At 45.5% G+C, this 25,137-nt stretch overlaps 2 protein-coding genes and 1 long non-coding RNA gene across 11 annotated transcripts; all 3 read left to right on the top strand.

Annotated features, from left to right (window-relative positions):
- The first annotated feature begins 9,474 nt into the window (after positions 1-9,474).
- On the top strand, positions 9,475-16,563 carry LOC123044060 (uncharacterized). 9 transcript variants are annotated; one of them, XR_006419817.1, is made up of 8 exons: positions 9,475-11,874; positions 12,162-12,369; positions 12,437-12,514; positions 12,655-13,294; positions 15,006-15,135; positions 15,371-15,441; positions 15,572-15,600; positions 15,782-16,563. It is a non-coding gene; the product is annotated as an uncharacterized lncRNA (long non-coding RNA). The 9 variants fall into 9 exon arrangements; XR_006419824.1 differs by having other exon boundaries at positions 15,006-15,151; XR_006419823.1 differs by having other exon boundaries at positions 9,475-10,276; positions 10,877-11,874; positions 15,371-16,563.
- Positions 16,564-17,137: 574 nt separating this feature from the next.
- LOC123039136 (dirigent protein 5-like) lies at positions 17,138-17,820 on the top strand. The gene has a single exon (XM_044462414.1). It carries the CDS (start codon positions 17,215-17,217, stop codon positions 17,818-17,820), a length of 606 nt encoding a protein of 201 aa, XP_044318349.1. The 5' UTR covers positions 17,138-17,214.
- A 3,271-nt stretch (positions 17,821-21,091) lies between these two features.
- Positions 21,092-21,691, top strand: LOC123040923 (dirigent protein 5-like). The gene is made up of 2 exons (XM_044463640.1): positions 21,092-21,451; positions 21,551-21,691. Exons 1-2 carry the CDS (start codon positions 21,092-21,094, stop codon positions 21,689-21,691), a joined length of 501 nt encoding a protein of 166 aa, XP_044319575.1.
- Positions 21,692-25,137: the final 3,446 nt, after the last annotated feature.

Genomic DNA, 25,137 nt, shown 5'->3' with positions numbered 1-25,137 from the left:
GCCTTTCTTATCCAATCCTGGCAGAGGGTAGTTTTTTTCAGAATAATGTTGTGACAAATATAAAGACAACATGTTGGTTCACAGAGTTACTTACTTGGGTATCTGGACGGTTGCAGTTGAGACCCGCATCCTCGGTGGTGTCCGAACACTTTATTCGTGATCCGAAGAACAATCAGTACATTCCTTCGGGTGTCATGCCGAAGAAGTGTTGAATGGTTCACGGTCCTTCCGGGTTGAACTCCCACATACGGAGAGATTGACGTTGGCATGGTAGGACCCGATAGACTAACATTACTTGAATTACTTTGACAAGACTGATATCCCTCTTGAGGAGATCTCGGATGCGGCTTTGCAGTGTCAGCACGTCATTAGCAGACCCCCAGTCCAGCCCTTTGTTGACCCATGATGCCAGTTGGGGCGGAGGGGCAGAGCGGAAGGCTGGGGCGGTTGCCCTCTTTGTACCTCGGGGAGCTATGATGTAAAACATCTCCCGTTGCCATAGGTCGGACACCTCCGGGAAGGAACCCTTTGGCCATAGGGCGTCAACACCTTTGCTTATTATAGCGCCTCCGCACTCTGCGTGTCATCCATCAATCATCTTTGGATTCACATTAAAGGTCTTGAGCCATAAGCCGAAGTGTGGGGTAATACGGAGGAAGGCCTCACACACGACGATAAACGACGAGATGTGAAGGAAGGAATCTAGGGCCAAATAATGGAAATCTAGCCCGTAATAGAACATGAGCCCCCTAACAAAGGGATCAAGACTAAAGCCTAGACCTCGGAGGAAGTGAGAAACAAATACAACACTCTCGTTGGGTTCGGGAGTGGGGATAACCTGCCCTTGAGCAGGTAGCCTGTGGGGGATTTCGGCGGTCAGATACCTGGCCTCCCTAAGCTTCTTGATGTCCTCCTCTGTGACAGAAGAGGCCATCCACCGGCCTTGAAGGTTGGATCCGGACATGGTTGAAGGTCCGGAGCGCTTAACCTGAACCTTGGGTGTTGGAACTCGAGGTAGGGGAAGGGGAGGATGGGGCATGGAAAGAAAAGGACAGGTCTTGACCCCTTTATAAAGAGGGTGAATATCAAGCGTCCTCCACGTGGCCGTTTGGAACTTGCCTAAAACCGAGGATTCATACTAACGGCACGGTTGGGTTACCCACGCCCGTATTGATGAGGATCCCGTAATAAGGGGAACACGATCTCTGCTTCGAGAAGACGTGCCAATAAAACCGCCTCGCAAGACGTGCAACGACAGGTTGAGAAAAACGGTTCATATAATGACCGGGCCGCGGCGTGATGTCACGCTATGAAAAGTTGTCAGCAGATTAGATTTGTGGAATATTGTGCTCTCTACGATGGTATGCGGAATTTGCTTTGCAAAGCCGGACACAATCTTTGTGTTCGAAATCTTCCATGAAATATTCGGAGAAGGAACCCTCCTTGCAATGCCGAAGACAATCTGCACGTGGACTCATCGTCATTGAAGCCTGGTTCAGGGGCTACTGAGGGAGTCCTGGATTAGGGGGTCCTCGGACAGCCGGACTATATGCTTATGCCGGACAGTTGGACTATGAAGATACAAGATTGAAGACTTCGTCCCGTGTCCGGGTGGGACTCTCCTTTGCGTGGAAGGCAAGCTTGGCAATTCGGATATGTAGATTCCCTTCTCTGTAACTGACTCAGTGTAACCCTAACCCCCTCCGGTGTCTATATAAACCGGAGGATTTCGTCCGTAGGACAAGAACAACAATCATAATCATAGGCTAGCTTCTAGGGTTTAGCCCCTATGATCTCGTGGTAGATCAACTCTTGTAATACTCATATCATCAAGATCAATCAAGCAGGAAGTAGGGTATTACCTCCGTAGAGAGGGACCGAACCTAGGTAAACATTGTGTCCCCCGCCTCCTATTACCATTAGCCTTAGACGCATAGTTCGGGACCCCCTACCCGAGATCCGCCGGTTTTGACACCAACAACAAGCACTACTGGGCCCGCCACTACTCCACCCACCGCGTCTCATTGGCGTAGGCCTGCACCAGCCGACCGGCCTGTTCCCGAGGTCCGACCGGCACCCAGTTCCCCCAATGCGGTTGGATCGCGCGCCGCTGATCTCGAATCTGCTTTGGGATCCCCCGCTGTAGAGGATTCACTGCTGCAGTCGCTCGGATCTCTTGCGGTTGCCTCTCCTGTGGCCGCTCCTACACCAGCACAAACAAGGCTTCAACAGGGGGTTACCTCCAGAATTAATTACAGAAATATTGCAAAATATGGATTGACTTGTTTGACAGGTGAATCTAGTGAACCCAAGATTCTAGATGAAGCTCTTGGTGATACTTGCTGGAAACAAGCAATGGAGGATGAATTTTCTGCTTTGCAATGAAATAAGACGTGGCACTTAGTTCCTCGTCGTGAAGGTATCAATTTAATTGATTGCAAATGGGTCTATAGAATTAAGAGAAAGTCAGATGGTAAAATTGATCGGTTCAAAGCACGTTTGGTAGCAAAAGGATTTAAACAACGCTATGGTATTGACTATGAAGATACTTTTAGTCCTGTTGTCAAAGCTGCATCTATTCGTCTTGTGCTCTTCGTTACTGTTTCCAGGGGGTGGAGTCTCAGACAGCTAGATGTACAGAATGCGTTTCTTCATGGTGTTCTGGAAGAGGAGGTCTACATGAAACAACCTCCTGGGTTTGAGGACAAAAATGTGCCTTTTCATGTCTGCAAACTTGACAAGGCTTTGTATGGGCTCAAGCAAGCACCTCGAGCATGGTACTCTTGGCTGAGTATGAAACTGCAAAACCTTGGGTTTCTTCCATCCAAGTCTGACACTTCTCTTTTCATTTACAACAAGTTTCAGACCATCATTTTTGTTCTCATTTACGTTGCTGATATTATTGTGACTAGTTCATCTAGTGAAGCAATAACAACACTGTTAAAAGATCTTAGGGCAAATTTTGCTTTGAAAGATCTGGGAGATTTGCATTACTTCTTAGGCATAGAAGTCAACAAAACTGAACATGACATTCACTTATCACAAGGAAAGTATGTGACTGATCTGTTAGGCAGAGTTGGTAGGCAAAATTGTAAACCTTCGCCAACTCCCTTGTCCAGCTCAGAACAGCTATCCTTGACAAAAGGAGCACCTTTGGATCAGGAAGATAGCACCAACTACAGGAGTACAGTTGGAGCATTACAATACTTGACTCTTACTCGACCTGACACTTCCTTTGCAGTCAATAAAGTTTGCCAGTTTTTGCATGCACCCACTACAACCCATTGGACAGCTTCAAAGCGCATCTTGAGGTATGTAAAGAATACAACAAACATTGGTCTAGCTATAAATAAATCCTCCTCTCTTCGCATCAGTGCCTTCTTTGATGCGGATTGGGCTAGTTGTGTGGATGATAGACGCTCAACAGGGGGATTTGCTATCTTTTATGGACCTACTTTAATTTCATGGTGTGCAAAGAAACAAGCTACTGTTTCCAGGTCCAATACTGAGGCAAAGTATAAAGCATTAGCTAATGCTACAACTGAAATTACTTGGGTACAAGCTTTGCTAAGTTAATTTGGAGTATCACATACTCAGACGCCTATACTTTGGTGTGACAACCTTGGTGCAACATATCTTTCTGCTAATCCTGTTTTTCATGCAAAAACTAAACACATTGAGATAGATTTCCATTTTGTCAGAGAAAGAGTTGCAAACAAAGAATTGGAGATCAGATTCATACCTTCCAAGGATCAGATTGCAGATGGGTTCACAAAGGTACTTCCAACGAGAAGCTTTGAAGAGTTTAAGCGTAATCTCAACTTGTGCAGTTGTGATTAAGGGGGGGTGTTAAACATTATCTTGTGTAACATGCATAGGTAGTTAGAGATAGATTTATCTTACCAATGTATTCATTTATCTTTCTATATCTTCTCCCGTATCCCGATTGTATCTCCTCTCTTTTAGGATGCATGTATGCGCTATTGGGAGGTGCGCCCCAACCGAATCAATATAAACCCTGCGGGCCTCCTGTTTGGAGGTTGAGACGCTTTACATTATCTCACACAGATAAACCAAAACATAAGTAAGCGTATTGCGAGACGGTGGATCTGATGTGACTGAGGATGTGCGTCGGCTTTTTTGGATTCGACGGAGGCGGAGGGAAGGGTTTTAGGGGCTGTGTGTGAGGCACCCCCTACAACAATGCAAAAGAAATTGTATACCAATACGAGATATTTAGCACTAGATGCCTACAACTTGATGATATCAAGACCAAATATATAAGGCTTCTGGTATAATTTTCACAGATTTCAAACATTTGAATCAGTAAACTTGTGGCACACCCTCAATTCTACGATCCTATACAAGCCACCGCCGTGAGGAGGCGGCGGTTCGCCTATCAACCGCACACGCCGCCAAGAGATGGAATGCGAATCCACGGACGCGGTAATCGCCTCGCCCCCGCCGGCCCCTCCTCACGATCCCCATGTCGAACGAGGCGTATTCCTTACCCTCACGATTCTAGATTTCCCTGACAAGCATGGAAAAAAATATTTCTTTTTATGCGAGGTGCAACTAGCAAAGATTGTTAACGTAAGCAACCAACAGACTCTAATAAACATGGCCATGTGATGCGTGTTTGTATCTTTAGGCCAACTCTAAACATGGCCAACAGACTCTAATTTTTTTCAAAAAAAGGCATTGCAACTTTAAAAAACAAAAAGTGGCAATGCAAATAACCTTAAAAACTAAAATATAGACGAACTTAATTTAAGAGAGTTCACGATAGTTACGGCGCAGACTAAGGCATAGCCTAGTGGTAGGAAGGGTCTGATGCCTTCCCACCCACCCAGATTCAAGGCACGGTACTTGCAATTTGGGTTTGTTGCACCAACTATACTATAGGGGTTCCCTTACAGTCTTTCTATAAAAAAAACGATAGTTACATGCCGCACATAGTACTTAAGTTTAAATTTAGAAAAACTAAAAAAATGGCAGATCTATCGGCCGCCTGCGCCGCCGGTCCCGTTGTCGATGTCATGGCCGTCTTCACGCGTCACCGTCCTCGCCGTCGTCGTCGTTGGTCAGGTCGATGTAGGGAGGTGGCGTCCAGAGGTGGGGCGGCGGTCCCCAAAATGGGCTGGCATCCTGCGCAGGCGACGGTGGTGGAGGCATTGGTGCTGGTGACCACGTCGTCCACACCGCCCGCGGTGCTGGTGGCGGCATCGACAACAGGCTACATGGCACCATGGCCGTCCATGTCCACAACTACCCGTGCAGAGCCTCGTTCCACACCGGGATGGGCCGCCGGTCCTCCTCCATGTATCCTCCTTCACCTCCTGTTTGACGTCCAGCCCTGGCACGTAGACACCGCGACGCGCGCCCTACGAGCACGACCGGCAAAAGTAGGTTTGTCGCCGCATGTCGTCCACCTTGACATACGGCCAGAAGGGCACCGAAGGGGAGATGGAGAATGCGGCCGGCGAGGTAGAGTGGGTGATCGTGCTTCCAAACGATGCGGACGACGAGCCTTCCTCGTTGGGAGGTAGTTGGACGGCCGACACGCCGGCTCGAAACGGACGGTGCGAGGATGCGTGGGCGTCCGTTTGACCGCAAAGGCCGCTCAAATTTTCGTCGATGATGGGACGAGCCGGTCACGAAACAGACAGATTTTACGGCTGTGTCGTCTGTCCGAATGACCGAAAACGAACACATCCGGACCGGACCAGATGGGGTCTACGTTGAAGTTGGCCTTATTCATATCGAGCTTGGGGTTGGGTTGGGGGTCTCCCAGTCTACCACGGCCGGATCGGAACAATCATACACTGTACTAGCATACCATGGACCTATGGAGTATAATGGACCAGCTCTATCCTCGGCCACGTCCCGTACCAACTTGCCCTCCAATCCTTGTCCCCTTCATTCATCTGGGCTACTACGCTCGTGCAGCAGCGCTAATTAACCTCATAGTGCACGCCTTCATCGTAGGCATTGCACTGTTAAGTGTATTCAAAACTTCCTATCCGCTGTGTTACTAAGTCCATATGTAGCGCTTTTGAGTTAGACGTTGCACATTGCAGTGTAGCGTCTTTGTGTTAGGCGCTGCACAACCAGGGATGACCCCGGCTTGACCCCAGAGTGCCACGTTGGTCAGAAGTGTAGCGCCTGTCAGTCAGGCGCTACACAGTGCAGTGTGGCGTTTGGCTGTTGGGCGCTACATGAAAGGGTCAGCGAAGCGAATTTAAGACAGTTCAATTTATGAATTCTTTTCGTCCACACATCAAATTTGTACTTTTGCCAATTTATTCCATGAATATTCTCTGCTCCAAATTAATAAACCTCTCCTTTAAAAAAAAGATTAAGAAACCTCAGTTCATGTGTGGGGCTTTCGGAAGCCCACCTAACATCGGTCATCGCGAGACTGACGTCTGACTGCAGCCAAGGAAAAGGAGTCAACTGCCCAATAGCAAAAATGCTTAATCGTTTTTAGGGTTTGTTATATCAGAGCTACCCACTGCGCAGCCGAATCTAATCTCTACTCCTAATGAACGACTTGGTGAATAGTCTGCGCGCTTTATTTTCGCTGTTTTTTCGTCATCCTTTCACCTCTAATTTTTTTCCGTCATCCTCCTCCCGCGAAAAAAAACCGTGCCAAAAGAAACCCTACGATCGATGCCTCGTGCCCATAGCAGATCGTTCTCCGCCGCCACCCCGCAGTCCCGCACGACCTTGCCTCCTCGACCCCACCTCATCCCCTCACCCACCCAACCCCACCCACACAGGAAAAATTTCGTGTTTTGACCCTTTTTGCAAACAAAATCAAGATCTGACCCCCGTTCGATTTTTTTTCGGGATTTGACCCTTTTGCTACCGCCAGAGCCCCTGGCGGTAGGGTTAGACAGGCTACCGCCCGATACAGTGGCGGTAGGGTGTGACGGAGGAAGACGGGGGCCGTCATTGCGCGCTGACGTGGATAAGTACCCTACCGCCAGACAACCCGGTAAGCTGTCTAACCCTACCGCCAGGGGATCTGGCGGTAAGGTGTGGCAGGGTTTTGCCGTGCATGCCTTCTGTAACGAGATATGCAAGCGTCCTGGCGGTAGGTTCACCCTACCGCCAGGGCTCACGGCGGTAGGCTGTCTGACCCTACCGCCAGGGAGCCTGGCGGTAGGGTCCTGTGTTTCGTGTAAAATTTTGTAGACATAAGAAGTTTGATCACATCCAAATAGTGTGATCACAATTTCGTAGAAATATGCAAGGGCCCTGAACATAAGAACCAATAGGCACAATTTCATAGACATAAGCATAATTAGTTTTGCCATTACACATTAAGAAACAAGTACCAAATAACATAGTTTGATCATAATTTCATAGACATAAACATAACATAGTTTGATCACAATTTCATAGACATAAACATAACATAGTTTGATCACATCCAAATAGTTTCACGAAGCCAAAATAGGTAGCAATCAAACATGACGATCATCAGCAGCCACACGCATATATAGTTTAGATGATATCGATGACGATCATCATCTTCAAGCCTTGACGGTTGGTCTTCCTGATAGTAATAAGGATGGCCTGTCCAACATGAAGATTCTTGTCAACGAGGAAGCTCTTCCACCCACTGTGCTTAAATGTGTGCGACCGTCCGTTTCCACGCGCGTACGCACAAGTAGTGACGGGGCCCCTTGCGGTAAGGCGTATTCCAGCATAGCTTTCTTCATCAGCCTCGATGCCACAACTCTCAGATAGGCTCTTTGGCAATTTCTGAATAAGAAAAACATATCAATTGATAAGTATGGATTATTTAAACTATTAACAATTCCGTGGATTCTACACTAATAACATACCATGACATGTCGATCGATCATGGTACTTGTCGGACGGGTCACGAATGGCGCCCCGATCAACTCAGCACGTGGCAGAAAGTTGTCCCATAGGTTGCACACCTCCCGTTCGCTCAGCCTCACTCTTTGAGCACAGATGGCTTCCTCAAGTGGGTCTTCATAGGAGAAAGGCATTTTGGAGGCCGAGCTCCATGGAGGCCTTTATTTTTAAAAAATTCAAATTCAAACTTTTATGGTTCAAAAAATTCTGAAAAAAATATGCGTGTATGTAAGGATGTAACTCACATGTGTGTAAAAATTCATGATGAAATACCTTGAGTTGCGACCTGTACAAAAAAGACAAATCCGTGGCCTGGGAAGATGAATAGTATCATGTGTTAAACAGCCCCATATTTGTCTTTTTTGCACAGCCCTCATTTCAATGTATTTTGAACTGAAAATTTACACACATGTGTATTATGCCTTCATGTATATCTGTGATTTTTTTAGATTTTTTTGAGATGTAAAAATACGAATTTCAATGAAATTTCAAATCTGAATCTGGAGGCCTCACTGGAGCCCGAGCTCCAAAAGGGATTTCCGGTCTTCATAGTCATCATCCTCGTCAATTGGTGGTGGTGGCGCCATGTTCCTTATATAAGCATTGATTGGATAAAGTTAATTAAACATCAATATTTGTTCTAATGCAAGCAAAACAAATATCTACAATATTCACACAATAAATCATCACATATAGCTATAAGAAAGACTAAACCTAGGGTTCATCTAGGTTCTAGGGTTCATCATATCAACTAGAGAGGGTTCCTCGTATGGCTATAAGAAAGACTAAACCTAGGGTTCATACATTTGCAACTATATGAAATAGAAATACACACGTTTTCACACTATGCATTAACCACCTACCAATTTTGCAAAACATACATCTTCACAAATTTACAATACATTAACCATCTACGAATTTTGTTATGCCTTTATCCTCACAATCTTGCATTCAACATACAGAAAGATTTCTTATAAAATTCATATATACATCACAAAATAAAATGGACCAACATATATGCATTCACCAACATATCCTCACATATATTGCAATTGTTTCACCCACACATCCTCACATAGGCCTACTACTAAATCATATACTCCTAAACAACTAAAACATCATAAAAAATCAACACCAAAACCTAGGTTGCGCCTAGTGCCAAAAATAACTTCCAAAATAAAAAACCATTGCGAAAACTAATTGGAGGGAATGGAGGAGCTTACCGGCCTCTTTGATTTGCCCCAAAAATCCGCGAAAATGGTGGAGGGAAGAGGGAGATCGCGGGAGGGGATCGGGATGAGGAGAGAGGCGGCGCTCGACTCTGTTCGAGTCGAGCGGAGGACGAAGAACGGGCTGGTGGGTGGGGTAGGGCCTGCCCGCAGCATCACTTGCCTCTTCGGTACCTACCGCCACTACCTCGGGCGGTAGGCCACCGAACCCTACCGCCTCAGGCTGTGGCGGTAGGCACTTACCCCGTCAGTACGCGCCGACGGCCGTCAGTCGCCGTTAGAGGGCCTACCGCCACTAATGATGGCGGTAGGACATGCAAACCTACCGCCGGCCCTCCTGGCGGTAGTCAAAAGGGTTAGATCCCCAAATAGTTTCAGACAGGGTCAGATCTCGAATTTCTTTGTAAAAAGGGTCAAAACATGAAATTCAGCCACCCACACACGTAGCCCAAAGAAACAGCGCCGCCTGAGTCCATCAAGATCGCAGTGCCGCCGATCCCCTCGAGCAGACCCTGCCGGATCTCGCGTCCGCGTTACGGGATCGCCGATAGTTCTGGATCGCCGCCGTCGCGCGATCTGCGCACTCGACAGCGCCGCCGCCGCGGAACCCCTCGAGAAGACCCCGCCGGATCTCGCATCCACGTTTCTGGATCGTCGGCCCTGCTCACCGCCCTTGCCCCTCTCTCTCATGTTTCCTACCCCGCTGTTTGTTCCACGCTGGTCCTCGTCTTCCCCGTCGGTCGCCGCCTTGGGTTTGCGAACCCAGCCACCGTGGGATGGGATTCAAACGCCACATCAGTTTGGGTACGCGGCGACGCCTTGGCCTGATGCCTCTGATTTAGGGGAGCTGAGGCAACATGGGACTGCGCCGCCGTGCTGTTCGCCGTGATGCGTGGCCGCGCTGTGTAGATGGAGGACGCGGGCCCAAGCCGTGTTGCGCTTGTCTTCCTGTGCGGATGTTCGCCAATAGTCAGGAGCTGGACGTGATCGGGGTCGACTTCGACGCCACCGAGTTCGGGCTTCCGGAAGACCAGGCACCTCCTCATCGCCCGTCGCACCAAAGGCACGTGCAGAATTCAGCACACCATCTACGCAAACATGGTGGTCGACGACGCTCTGGTTCTGGTTCTGTCATCAACATGTACCCTGACAAGGTATGTGCTGCGGGTTGTACTCTCGATTTTATCTTTATTTTAGTTGTTGACATCATCTCATGCTTTCCCGTTCCATAGGCATTGTCGTCAATCTGTTTTCCTTTAGTTTTCAGGAGGGTGTTGTTAACAATTTCAAGAACCTTATAGCAGGGTATGGCTATAGCTATTGGTTTTGCAGTATCGCGACTCGCGAGGCTTGACAAACATACTTGTTCTGCATAACATGGGATCTCACATAACATATCATTCAGTGAAGAGTAGACCATAAAATGGTTTTGATTTGTGCTCTCGTAGGTTAAACCAATCTCTGTCAATGCGAAATTGGCATAGCTGAACATGATTAAGACTTCAGGAGGGCAGAGTTATTACTTTGAAGTTTCAGAACTCGTACTTTATGTGCCAAAATTTTGGATGTTGCACTCCTATAATAGGCTGGTATGGCTAATCTTTTTTGCTTTTCTTTCATTGCTCTTCACGGAATCTTCAGGTTTACAAATTGATAATTGTGATCTATGTTTCAAGTTGACTTCCCAATGTTTTACACTTTTACTTGATGAGAAAAGGTTCTAATTTTATTTTATTTTCTCACTTGATCTTCAGGTTTACAGGGTTAACAATTGGGGTCCATATTTCAGCGACTTTATACAAGTACGTTTGCTTAGCTAGATTTCTGGCCTCATTTTCTATTTGGCATCCCTCAATCATTTTCTGCAGATTCACTTTGTTTGTATTATATATTGTTGTAAGTGCACCTGAGGGATATTATAGTAGTTCTTATCTGCATTTACTACAACTGGTGACCACATCTCCATATTATCTTTGAAAGATACTTTACAAAAAGTAAACTAATGTTAACCTTCAGTTCTGTAGAAACCACACATTTTAAATCCAATAATCACTTTTTAGTGGAAAGGCAGTAATCAGTGATGGTGATTTAAGATGTACTCCTTAGAGTATTGACATTCACAACCCGCCGGTAAGTTCTCGTTCATCTTTGAAACTTCTTGGCCAAAATGTTATATCCTTATGTATACATTTCATCATTGGTTGTAAATCTCCTCTGTATGGAATATTCCACATTCTTACCTTTTTTCTATGATATGGAACACAACTTGTTTAAACATGTATGATTCTTTATTTTATAGAAAATATGAAGCTAACAAAAAAAAGGTCCATGCATTGGTGCATAATCCAACTTATGAATTCTGTGAACATAACATTTTCAGAGCAGCATTGATAGTTTCCAACTTGCCTGCTTTAGGATCAGATGAGAACATGAATGCTCTAAATTAAATTCATGGCCAATGTACACAACGAGAGCTACAGAATAATATTTCTCAATAAATATGGATGGTTCAGTTAATACCGAACATGACTACAAAGAAAACTGAATTGCCATTGCCAATATTGTTAATAACAATCAACAACAAATGTCGTCGAGGAGGTCTATGGCCTGAGCGTCAAGGCGCTTGTCATGGACGAGGACCAGCAGGACCTCGAGAAGCCCATCGTCGCACCGCCCGGCGTCGTGAAGTTTGAGGTCGGCACCCCAGCGGACACAACCTCAAACCACATCTCCCATTCATCATAGCTAGAAGGTAATGACTAATGAGCATGTCATCTCTCCCCTTCTCAATTTCATCTTTGTGTTGTTTATTTTTCAGAGAATGTGGTATTGTGCAGAGTAGCCCCTCTTCGTTGATGAATCGGGTGTATAGATTATATATTACTAAAGGAATCCACCTTAAAAGGCATTCCACTAAAAACGCAGTAGGGCCCTATTTCAAGTTCCTTGCACTTAAACTGCAAAAAAGGAAAGGCACTTTTCCTAACCTTTCCCGTTAAGGCCGAGCAGTCAAGTAAATAACAGTCTCCCGGTCTCCAGCCGCTGCCGCAGCCGACGCCCCACCCCAATCATCAATCTGGCTCTTCACCTCACACCAACGCGGTGTCTCCCAGCGATGACCTCTTCCTCACGCCCGCACCCTCATCCTCCTCCTCAAGACGTCATCATCGCCTCCCTAGCCCGTGGCCATGATGACCGATCTGGCGTTGGCGTCGTAGATCACCCTGTGGTCCATGACCTCGACCAGGTATGAATCCCTCCTCCGCTTCTTCTGGTTTGGTTTATCTCCGCGTCTGATTCAGGCGTGCATGCAGTTTGCTACGATCTAGCGACGAAGATGCAAAGAGAAGCTGCTGCGTGTTCAAGGGGCCGTGAGGATGCCCACTATGAAGGTTCTCAACATCAGTTTCCGCCTCTCTCTCTCTTTTGATTTGGTTGGTGTGGTTTGCTAATGTTTCAATTTGTCTTCTATGTGCTTCTATTCTGAATAATGCTACTTATCTAACTATCTATTTTTCTATTCTGGGTGCAGCATCTGCGTGCATATATGCAACCAATGTTTTTCTCTGGATAAGGTTTCAGAATGAGAACAGTGATAACTCTCATCTGGTACAAAGTGATACATTCTCTCGGGATACTCAGGTATACTTTTCACATTTGAACACAAAACTGTAATTTTGCTTATGTTGATTTATCTTGAAAATGTGGAGTCAATATAACTGGTTGTCTACGAGTCCATGTTATGTAGAAGAGCATTCAGACTATGCTATCAATACTATGAAGAGTAGAGCATTCAGAATATGTTTCCAAGTGTTAGTAAATGTATTGCTGGACTATAGTGCAAACATCTTCTATATTGTTTGCAGCAATTTCAAAGCTTTCAACGTATGAAGTGCTGCAGCTTTTTTTAGATCAATGAAGTGTTGCAGTTAAGAGTTAACTACAGAGTGCCAAGATACTAAACTCCAATTTCACATGGGCCTCGTATATTTCATCAACTATTTTGCATACTAAGCATGGGAGGATCTCCTGGTGGAGTTTGGGAGAGGGGATGCACTAGGAGGAGGAGACGTCATGGTGGCCAAGCCCGGATGTAGCAGAAGAGGTAGGGTCGTTGCCATAAACTATGCGGGTCAACGAAGTCTGTGAGGCAGAAGTACCATAGCGTACAGGTGAGTCTGTAGGTGCTCTTTTCTTATTTTTCAGTCGGTTCCAATTTTGTTGATCTTTTTTGCATTCAAGTACAATGAATATTTATATTAGTATCCCTTCTTTTTGCACATCAAGTTGTTTTTGTCCAAAGTACTTTGAAGATATAGACCAAATTGTAGAAGGCTATAAACGGTCATGTGTTATTGATGTGATTAACGTTTTAAAACTACAAATCTATAATCTGAACCGAACTAAGTTTTCATTCAGTAAGTTATAATTTTAGTCTAAGCATTGATTTTTAACTTCTCTCCAGCTATATCTTGGTTTTAAACATGAACATTACTATATTTTGATATGTTCGGTAGTTACACATGACCAGACTGAGGATTAAGTATATTATCATGTAACTGATGTGATTAACTCTGCAATCTCATGTAAAAATGTAGCGCCATGACGCGCTTGAAAGAGAGAAGGGGAGGGGTTGCCTCCCGCCAGTCTCATCCCATCCCTTGTGCCAGCCATGAAAGAGAGGAGGGAGAGCAGAGAGCAGCGCGGTGGCAATGCGCTGATGCTCGCCGGTTGACGCATGGTTGACGTGTCAGTCAAGGGGTCCCTGCATCTGTGGTGGTCGATTCGCTGTGGTGGTCGGCCATGGAAAACTTCTGAGGGAGAGCACCCCTTTAGTCCCTCTTCGCGTAGTTCCTCCTTCCCCTGCCGCGGTCAATAGTACGCGATCCTCGTCCAATGCCGGTGTGCACAGCTTAAGCCTTGTTACCATGGATGACAAAAGTCTGCCTTGTCGTTACGACCACGTGCGGGTACACACATAGGCATACTAAGAGCGTTATTAATTAATCCATACAGTTTCATGTCTCCAGGCCAATGTTTGTTTTGGGGAAGTGTTGTTGATTTTTTTATTCAGCCACGAGTGTCAGTGTTGATTTTGAGGGCATTGTTAGGTGTTTTAGTTGAGCTAGCAAGGGGGCGTAGTGGATCTGTCATCATTTTTTTGAAATGGGTCAGAGATGTTCAGCGTTGGCTCTATATTTTCAAGGGCATGTGCTTCTCTGAAGATGCTTTAGCTGCATTTCCTTTTTACACATCATTAGGTGGCAAATCACTGATTCCTCACAGGCTGCAGATGATGAGTACTCACATTTTTGGTCTTATTGATTTTGTCAGACTTATGGGTGCACGGCAATTTTTGGTCTTACTGATTTCGTCTGAGAGATAATCAGATAAAACGACACTTGACTCCCACGAACCGCACCTAGCTTAGCTTCAGTAGCCGCCATTAACTAATCAGTCACTCAACTTGTTGCTTGGTGTCGTTCTGAATGATTCCATATCCGTTATGTAGATTCAACCAGATGCTCTTACTTGATCCCTAAATTATGCCCTACTCCTACCAAATTATTAGCAAGTACGTAGTTGATCATGGAATCTGTCGAGAAATGTATGCACCTTTTCCTTGTATATCTATACTAGAGGCATCATTTTGAAGTTAGTATTCATTCCATGATACACTACATTTTGAAGTTAGTATACATTCATTCTGTTCTTGCAAAATATTTATTTATATAGCTTGCTGTCATCTAATTTAAGGTTCAATTTCCTCACTGTAAATCCTCAAATATGTGGGCAACATGGACCACCAAATAGGTAAGCAAGAGAAGGAACAATTCATAATCATCTTATTTGTTCTACTTGGACTATCGTTGTTACTTGCAGTTGCCTCTGCTACCATGTGGCAACGCGCAACCACGAAGGGCTTGACGTTTTGGCTGTCAAGAAGCACTAGGTTGCCGGCAGGCAAGGCATCCAGGAAGCCAGAGCACGAGAGAGCGATGCTGCTCAAAGGGTGAGGTTGCCAAATGGTGCGGTGACACTAACTCGCTAGCCAAGCAGACTACATTCTGGACTATTTTACACATCATGGACTAAAATTGGACTATTTGCACATCATGGGCTTAAATTGGACTTCTTTCTGGACTCACATCATTCTTTTATAATACTCAAGTCTAATATGTCTTATATTTATTCTGTAGTTAAGTACAATCTTTTACAAGTGCTTCATGATTTTACCCTATCTGCAGAAATCTTTTAAGTTGCTGCTGAAGGAAGAAGACATGGGGTCAGAAAAATGTTAAGATTGACTTGATGTGTGGTAAGGAAAATCCAGTCGATTTTTTTTGATGCTTGAACATCCACTACTCAGTTATTCTTTTAGCTTTGCATAATCTGCCAAGTTATAAGCAGTTCCTTTTATTTGGACACGCATAATGACCATTCCGCAGCATCAAGTTCAAGAAAAAAGTTTTTCAAGGTTAGTAATTTTCTCAAAAAAAAGTTCTTCAAGGTTAGTAATTAATACTCCGTTCCCATATGGATATGCATGATGGTTGTTCATTTTTTGGGATAACTTACCCATCTTATGCCTTGAAAATTGAGCTACCTCCATGATTATGCATCTGGTCTCAGTAGAATTTTTTACCGCCAAAATACAGTTGTGAAGAGGAGTTCCTGATGATAGCTGAATATACCAGCCTACTTGCCTACAACCAAGGCAAAATTATCAGCGTGTATGCGAAACAGTCAGAGCTGGTGACTGGAGAATGCCTGCAGATAGCTGAGAAGACACAGGTGCACGATACATTGCATACTACAAAGTAGACATGTCTTTACAAACGACATGGCAGGAATATATATACTAAGGTGGAAGCAAAGCGTCCTATATCCATGAAAATAAATAGTATTGGGATTCAGACATCAAGGAAGAAAATGAGACATTAACATTTGATGAAGATGCAACTTCTTGATAGAAAGCAGGACTGCTTATGAGGGGTGCTGGCGGTAATCAGAAGAAATTTGCATGTGGTGAAATAACTACCTCATAGACGAGTAATTAGTTTTGATGTAGGAAAAATCTGCAGCTGGTTAAGCTTTGATGTATAAATAGTAACACATCGCTCTGTGAAAATGTTCTTGTTAAGGTTATTCAATGGGCTAAGTTTTCTAAACAATGTTGACTTGATATTACACTAAAATCTTGAGAATACTTGATGGACCAAGGCATGAAGGCAAGTAGTGTTTGTAATGACTTGGTTTATGGTAGTGCAAAATAAATTATAAATAGAGTTCATAGATCATTGTTATGAAATCTTTTAAACTTGTAGATATTCTTGTTCATATCATCGCATCCACAATGACCTAACTATCTTGCTTACTATGCTTCACACAAATATTTTTTGTAAGTTTTCTTATCAGAAACTGAAAAATTACACCACCATGTGTGTGGAGTGTGTTGTAGTGCTCCATAAAATATTTTCCATGACTCCAGAAAACTTTTAACGAATAAGGATAGAGCGAGTCACCCACAACAATTTCCACGAAAGTCCTTCTATTGTGGTGGCAAATCTAATTAGTCCTGAAACATTACACTGAAAAATATTTTTGTGTGTATAATCAAACACTTAAATAACTGACTGAGGGAATTACAGAGGATGGAGGTGGAGAGAGAAAGAGAAAAATAGGGAAATGGGTGGAGAGAGAAAGAAAGATAAAGAAGAGAGCTCGGGGATGAGAGACAGAGTGAGAAAGAGGGTCTTTACATCGAAAAAGGCTGGCAATGGGCATAAGCATGATTCTAAAAGAACTTGTATTTAGGAACTGAGGGAGTATTATATATAACTGAGGTTGAACCATTATCATATACAAGGAGCTCGTAGCAATGCACGGGGTTCTACTAGTAGACAAGAATGGTCACTTGGCGTACAAGAGAGATTAGAATCTAAGCTAAAGTTACTAAACCGATACTTTCAGCATGCATGCCCCACAGTTCCATGCGCGAGTCGAGCTCTCAACACCACCACAACACGAGCTTACTCACTTAGCAGTGCTCTACAACAGCTTAAACTCGGTAACAGTTGCTCTGTCAACCATGCAAGGCCTCGCGCCATCTTCCAAGCTGTCTCTGACCATCGTGGTCGTGGTGCTTCTCCTCGGCATGGCAGGCGCCGCCCACGGCCTGACGAGGGTCGTCGCCAGCAGCCCCGATGAGCCGTGCATGAACATGACACTCTACTACCATAACATCCTCTACAACGGCAACAACACGGCCAACGCGGCGGCGGCGGCGGCCACCAAGCCGACGGCGCTGGCCACGACCTACTGGAAGAACAGCACCTTCTTCGGCACGCTGATTGTTTTCAACGACCCGGTGACGGTGGGGAAGGCGCTGCCCCTGACCGGGGAGGAGCCGGCGGCGCGCGCGCAGGGGTTCTACTTCTACGACAAGCGGGAGTCGCTGACCTCCTGGTTCGGCTTCTCCATCGTCTTCAACTCGACGGCGCACAAGGGCACGCTCAACCTCGTCGGCGCCGACCTCATGGGCGACGCCACGCGGGACTTCTCCGTCGTCGGCGGCACCGGCGACTTCTTCATGGCGCGCGGCGTCGCAACCATCCGCACCGATGCCATCGAGGGCCTCTACTACTTCCGCCAGCAGATGGACATCAAGCTGTACGAGTGCTACGTCTGGCTCTGACAACGTGCATGCATGCATACCCTGTGTGCGTGTGTCAATTGATGTGTTCCTGATGTTGTTTTTGTTTTTCTCTTATTCTTTTTGGTGTGTGTGATGGGTTTTATGCTTGTGTGTCATTGTCGCATACGCCCATAACTATGCGAAATGCTCCGCGCACTCTTATTCATATATTTACTGTTGAGCAAGATTGATCGGTTTGTAAGTGTTAGTTCAGGAGAGGTATCTCTTCTAGAGAATTTTTTTACAGATTAAGTTTGTCGGTTTCAGATATAGTCTCACCAAAATCATCTCTCCACCATAACATATTAGTCACCGAACATTTCAGATGGCCGGTTTGAAACGAGACACGGTATTAACACGGTTGCAGTTACGCGATGGTGTGCAATGTTAGGTACTGTCGGATCCCCCGACACATTTAAGGCAAGGTGGAACTGGTTCTAGCCAACTCCCCCATCCATTTGGTGTGGTGGCTAGCTTAAGAAACCTACAGTGGTGGCGCCTTGTTTTATGAGAGGGGGTCAGTTGAGGTCTACTGGTTGGAGCATGTAACATACAGTGGTAACAATGAATTCTTGATCAATTTGCTAAAGCATACATCTGAACTTGTTATGCTAATTAATCATTGGTTATATGATGATTACACTGCTAATTAGTTATCTATCTCCCATGTGGCTCTTGTTATTGTTGATTAAGCTGTAGAGAGAATACTTGGTCCGGACTTTTTGCCCCGATTACAAATAAGATAAGACTTTGGCGACCCTTACGGGGGCGCTATTTTTTTTCGAAAGGAGGAATACCCCTGGCCTCTGCATCTCTTGATGCACACAACCATATTATTAAAAATCCAGGTTCAAAACAAAGTTTCAAACAGTAGTGTGAAACCATAAAAAATAATCTGCAATAACCGGTGAAAATAGGAAGAGAGACTAAACACTTATCCTATTGTTAGAGCGCCATCCAAACTAGTTGTACGTATCCCGTGCAACCATCTCCCATCAGCTTACGCGGCACTATATGGGGTCCATTTGAGTGCCACGCCTTGTCTTGGGAGCTCATGCGCACTCCATGCCCCCTCGTGTTGGCACTCCATCGATAGTTATGATGAGATGACTGATCATGATGAGTTCCTAGCTGTCTACCCCGCCCCCCCCCCCCCCCCCAACACACACACACACGCCCACACCCACACACACCATGGGCGTTGCAAGTACCAGTTCTTGCGGAATGGTTAAACACTTCATTACCATTTTAACAGGACCAACAAGACGACGTCTCATGAATCTTCCTTAGGGTATGTTTGGAAGCAACTTCCGGTGTTCCTTCTCTCGACTAGCAAATAGTTTGAATTTCCGTATCTAGTAGGACATAGGGAGGGGCTACGTGATTTCATCCTCAGATTTGCAGATGAAAAACACTATTCTCAACATCAAGGAAGAAACCATTATCTCCAAAAAAAATTAGAAATGTGAGTAGCAGGAACTACATCGACACCCTGACTAAAAGGTATACACAAAATGTCGACAAGCTAATGAAGAGGGATGATGTTGCAATTAAGGTGCATTTTAATTTTCTTAGTGATTTAGATGCTTCATATCCTTACACTAGAATTTTCTTTTGTTTTTTAATATATATTTTAAATCCTGACGAGAAGACATTTCAAACAAGATTGATACTGAATATATTTTGTACTCATTTATATTTTGTTGTTTCACAAATTGATTGAAATAAAATTCACAAGTGATAACAACTATTAAAAATGCTTTTAATTAATTCCAAAATGATTTTATATTATTCCAAAAATAATTTCAATTAACTGTAACTATGAAAATGATTTAATATTTCAAAATTGTTTTCTTTTCAAAAAACCAAAAAGTGAATTAAGTTATACCAAAACAATGATTTTCACGTTTTCCCTTTTCACTATTTAAAATATTCCAGAAACATGTATTTCAGTAATTTTAGTATCTTTTTCAACTTTGCTTATTTGAAATATTTCACATATCACCCATTTCACTTATTTAGAATATTTTTGAAACATACATCCCAGTAATTTTAGTGCATATTTTTGTTTTACTTAAACATCAATCATACTTTTCACGTATTTCAATTATTTCAAAAGAGTGGATAATTAAAACTACTTAAAATGTATCAAAATTTGATCTTGTTCTAAAGATCTTCTGGCTATGAATTCCAATATATAAGAAGTTTCAAAAATCAAATTTTTATTTAGAAAATATCAGTCATCTAAAATAGAAAATGCATGTGAATTAATAGTAGCGGGAGCAAGTGAGAGGCATGCATACAAGTGGGACAACAGCCTCCCAGAGTTGGTATCAACAGCTTCCAAAGGTAACACTAGGGCGCGGGCCGCAGGCCGCAGCGGCGATTCAGCGCTAGACCATCACTGCATGGGCCGACCACCTGCATGCTAGGCCGAACCCAAATACAGTACAACGTATTTTTTTTTCCATTCCAAAGACGGCTTCCTTCAACTCCTCAAGTGTGAATTTCCTAGTGAAGAATTTTTGTTCCTCCTCACTCAGTGTCTCCACACCCCTGTGATCCAGTGTAATGTCTTGATATCTGGTTCACACTAAATTGCTATTTGGCCCCTGATATTCTCAATCCCCGGATACGGTTGGCATGTCAGCAGCAATACTACATCGAAAAGGGAAAAAGTGATGCCAAGACATACTCGTACGGAGTATATTACAATTTGATTAGCTTTTATACTTTGGAATGAAAAAAAGAATCGACATACGTTTACTTTGACGTACCAACCATGCGCTGCCTCTCTGGGCATTGCGTCCGTTCCAGTGAACCAACTAATTTTATCCCATGAAGGAATATTCTCTGATCCAAACTAAGAGACCGCAGTTCATGTGTGTGGCTTTTGGAAGCCGACCTAACCTGGGACGCTCGTGTACACCTCATCGCGAGGCTGACGTCTGACTGCCAGCAAGGGAAAGGAGTCGGCTGCCCAATAGCAAAAATGCTTAATCGTTTTTAGGGTTTGCTTTACTTTGTTATATGGAGCTACCCACCGCGCAGCCGAATCAACTATAAACAAGATTGGTCACTTGGAGTGCAAGAGAGCTTAGAATCTAAGTTACTAAACTGAGTACTTTCAGTACGCATGCCCCACGGCTCCATGCATGCATGCACCTCTATAAATAGCATGCACAAGTCCAGCTCTCAACACCACCACAACACGACCTGCCTGGCACTACATCTAGCTTGTCGATTCTTCGGAGCAGTTGCGCTGTGAACAATGCAAGGCCTCATGGCATCTTCCAAGCTGTCTCTGACCGTCGCCGTCGTGGTTTTTCTGCTCGGCATGGCGGGCGCCGCCCACGGCCTGACGAGGGTCGTCGCCAGCAGCCCCGACGAGCCGTGCATGAACATGACGCTCTACTACCACGACATCCTCTACAACGGCAACAACACGGCCAACGCGACGACGGCGGCGGCCACCAAGCCGACGGCGCTGGCCACGACCTACTGGAAGAACAGCACCTACTTCGGCGCGCTGATGGTGTTCAACGACCCCATGACGGTGGGGAAGGCGCTGCCCCTGGCCGGGGAGGAGCCGGCGGCACGCGCGCAGGGGTTCTACTTCTATGACAAGCAGGAGTCGCTGACCTCCTGGTTCGGCTTCTCCATCGTGTTCAACTCCACGGCGCACAAGGGCACGCTCAACCTCGTCGGCGCCGACCTCATGGGCGACGCCACGCGGGACTTCTCCGTCGTCGGCGGCACCGGCGACTTCTTCATGGCGCGCGGCGTCGCAACCATCCGCACCGATGCCATCGAGGGCCTCTACTACTTCCGCCTCCAGATGGACATCAAGCTCTACGAGTGCTACCTCTGACTCTGACGATACAGCATGCATGCCCTGTGTGTTTCAGTGTGTGTCAATAAGGGGCTGATGTGCTGCTGATGTTGTTTATGCTTTTCCATATATTTTGGTGTGTCATGGGTTTTATGTTTCTGTGTCATTGTCGCATACGCCCATAAGTATGCGAAATGCTCCGCACTCTTTCATATCTTCACTGTTTAGCAAGATTGATCGGTTTGTAAGTGTTAGTACAGGAGAGGTATCTCTTCTATTGTCTAAAGATTAAGTTTGTCGTCCCTCATATCTCGTGCCAGACATCCGCATACTTCAAATCCGGGCCCCTATATTTGCAGCCTGACGCGCGGTTGCAGTGATGTTCTGCCCCTGCGGGCCACCCAGCTTCCGGCGCATGCTTCCGGCGTCTTTCCTAGCGGCCCGGCCCAGCCACCTCTTTGGGCTGGCCGTTTGGTGCTGGTGGTGGCAGGTCTGGGACTTCTCTGCCTAGATCTGTCCGTGGCAAACCCTAAACGGCGCCCGTAGCGCCCGTTATAACGTTAATGGTACAGGGCGCACACCCCTCCTCCGGGATGGGCCAGCCCATGTTTTATTTTTTTTCTTTTGTAAAATGATGCAAAAAGAAAATGTGCTGAGAAAGATTCGATCCTGCGACGGGCCACCCAGCTTCCGGTGCATGCTATTCCGGCGTCTTTCCTAGCGGCCCGGCCCAGCCACCTCTTTGGGCTGGCCGTTTGGTGCTGGTGGTGGCAGGTCTGGGTCTTCTCTGCCTAGATCTGTCCGTGGCAAACCCTAAATGGCGCCCGTAGTGCCCGTTATAGCGTTAATGGTACAGGGCGCACACCCCTCCTCTGTGATGGGCCAGCCCATGTTTTATTTTTTTTTTCTTTTGTAAAATGATGCAAAAAGAAAACGTGCTGAGAAAGATTCGATCCTGCGATGCGGGGTCACAGCGCAGCACTCGCTTGCCACCCGCGCTAGCTGAGTTATGCGATTGCATAGAGCTTCTTCCTTTTTTATTCTTCCATTCTTTCTTTTCCGTTTCTTTTTTTCTTTTTCTTTTTATTTCTTTCTTTTTCTTTTTAGTATTCTTTTTCTTTTTTAGTCTTCTTTCTTCTTTTTCTTTTTTCTAATTCGATATAAAAAGTTCACCGAATTTATGAATATTATTCAAATTCGATGAACTTTTTTCAAAATTGGTGAACTTTTTCTCAAATTCAATGAACTTTTTTCCAATTCGATGACATTTTATCAAAACCGGTGAACTATTTTCAAATTCAATGTTCTTTTTTTAAAATTTGGGTGAACTCTTTTTTGAAGTCGATGAACTTTTTCCAAATTCAATGAACTTTTTTTCAAGTTTGATAAACTTTTTCTCAGGTTTGTGAACCTTTTTCAAAACTAATGAACTTTTTTTGAAGTCGGTGAACTTTTTTAAATTCGATGAACTATTTTCGAATTGGATGAACTATATTCAATATCCAAAATATGTTCAGATTTTTCGGAATTCGTTTGACTTTTCAGAAAAAGTTTTTCGAAATTCCAAATTTTGTTCATGTTTTCTAATTTTTTTCACATTTCAAAAATAGTTATGAATTCCAATTTTTTGTTAACGTATTGAAGAAAAATGTTCACCATACATTGAAAGAATGTTCAGTGTGTATAAAATAATGTTCATCATGTATAGAAATTTTGTTCAGCATGCATTCAAAAGGAGTTCATCGTATTTAAAAAAAAGTTCTACGTGTATTTGAATATTGTTCACCATACATTGAAAAAATGTTCAGTGTGTATAAAAAATGTTCATCGTGCAGAGAAATTTTGTAGCATGTATTCAAAAAAAGTTCAGCATATTTTGAAAAAATGTTCTGTGTTTCTTTGAATAATGTTCACCCTATACTAAGAAAATGTTCAATGTGTATTCATAACTATTTTTGAATATGCGGATTTTTTTTTGCATGGTCGAGAACTCCATCCGTAATATTTGAACATATTTTCAATAATTGAAATGTATAAATGTCACAGTGTATTGTGCAATAAATAGCGCGTCTATTTTTTGTTTATTGAAACATTTGCGGTGTGAATATCCGCTAGCAGTTAGCTAGTGCAGTGGCTAGCCTCACTGTGTGGAAGCGGCTGGGTGTGAGGTCGAATCTTGGTGGGGAGGTATTTTTTGCTGTCATTTTTCGTGTTGCTTTTGTTGCGTGATCGTCGGCCGGCCCATCCAACAGCTGCTGCGGGCGCCAGATCCCTTGCGCGGCGCTGAAGGCGCCCTATAGGAGGTCCCTCTGTCCGTGGCGGCTCGGGTGAGGGCGCCCCCGAGTGGTGGTGGGTCACGCGGCCGCGTTCCTCCTTCCTGTGGGTGGCTGCTCCAGTCAGCGTTTTCATGTCCACGTCTCCAACTGGCGGCTTCTTTGGGATTGTTCGGTCTCAGGGCAGGCGAAAGCCCTACTCGTCTTGCCGATGCTGGTAGTGGCGGCATATGTGGGTGTGGTCTTTTTTTTGAAGGCGCTACCATGGTCTCTCTACCGTGCCCCTTGAGCGCTAGGGGAAACCCTTGGTCCGGATTGCAGGCCAGACAACAGCGGTGTCATGACCACTACTAGGAAAAGGGCTATAGACCTTATGATCACTAATGGCGTACCAGACATGTGGTGTGCCATTACTATATACTAATGGCGCACCATGTGTCGGTGCGCCATTAGTAATATATTACTAGTGACACACCTGGTGTGTGGTGCGTCATTAGTAGTTTTGAAAAAAAAATTGTTACTAATGGCGCACCGTGGTGTAGTGCGCCATTACTAGTTGACATAGTAATGGCGCACCACACCCACCGTGCGCCATTAGTAGTTTTGAAAAAAAATATTTTTTTTGTTAGTAATGCCGAGCCCCACCTCCCCTCGCCCCGTCGCCCCCTCCCCTCACCGCCCCCTTGCCCCACCTCCCCTCGCCCCGTCGCCCCCTCGCCCCGTCGCCCCCTTGCCCCACCTCCCCTCGCCCCGTCGCCCCACCGTCCCAACCACCCGCCGCCGCCGCCGCCACCCGCCACCGCCCCCTGGCCCCACCGCCCCTCGCCCCGTCGTCCCCACCACCCGCCACCGCCCCGTCGCCCGAACGGCGCCCCGCCCCGGCACCCCGTCGCCCGAACGGCGCCCCCCTGGTGTCCCGCCGCCCCCACAACCTGCCCATCGGCCCCTGCGCCCGCGCCGCCCCCGGGGCCAGGCTCGCCGCCACCCCTGCGCCCGCGCCTCCCCGGAGCCAGGCTCACCGCAGGCCCCCTACATCCGCCTCGCGCCCCCCCGGAGCCAGGCCCGCCGCCGCTGCCCTAACCGCGGCCGTCCACCACCATCAAGCAGGTACGGCTAGCTCCTCCTCCTCCATTATCCGTCTCGTTTCGTTTGTGTCGAGCTTGAGCCTGTAGCTTCGATCCAGACACTTGACCATAGATTTCTGTGGTAGAA

This window comes from Triticum aestivum, chromosome 2B (genome assembly GCF_018294505.1).
Source record: "Triticum aestivum cultivar Chinese Spring chromosome 2B, IWGSC CS RefSeq v2.1, whole genome shotgun sequence".
Taxonomy (NCBI): domain Eukaryota; kingdom Viridiplantae; phylum Streptophyta; class Magnoliopsida; order Poales; family Poaceae; genus Triticum; species Triticum aestivum.
The sequence above is the reverse complement of the archived record's forward strand: the minus strand, read 5'-3'. Positions and strand labels throughout refer to the sequence as shown.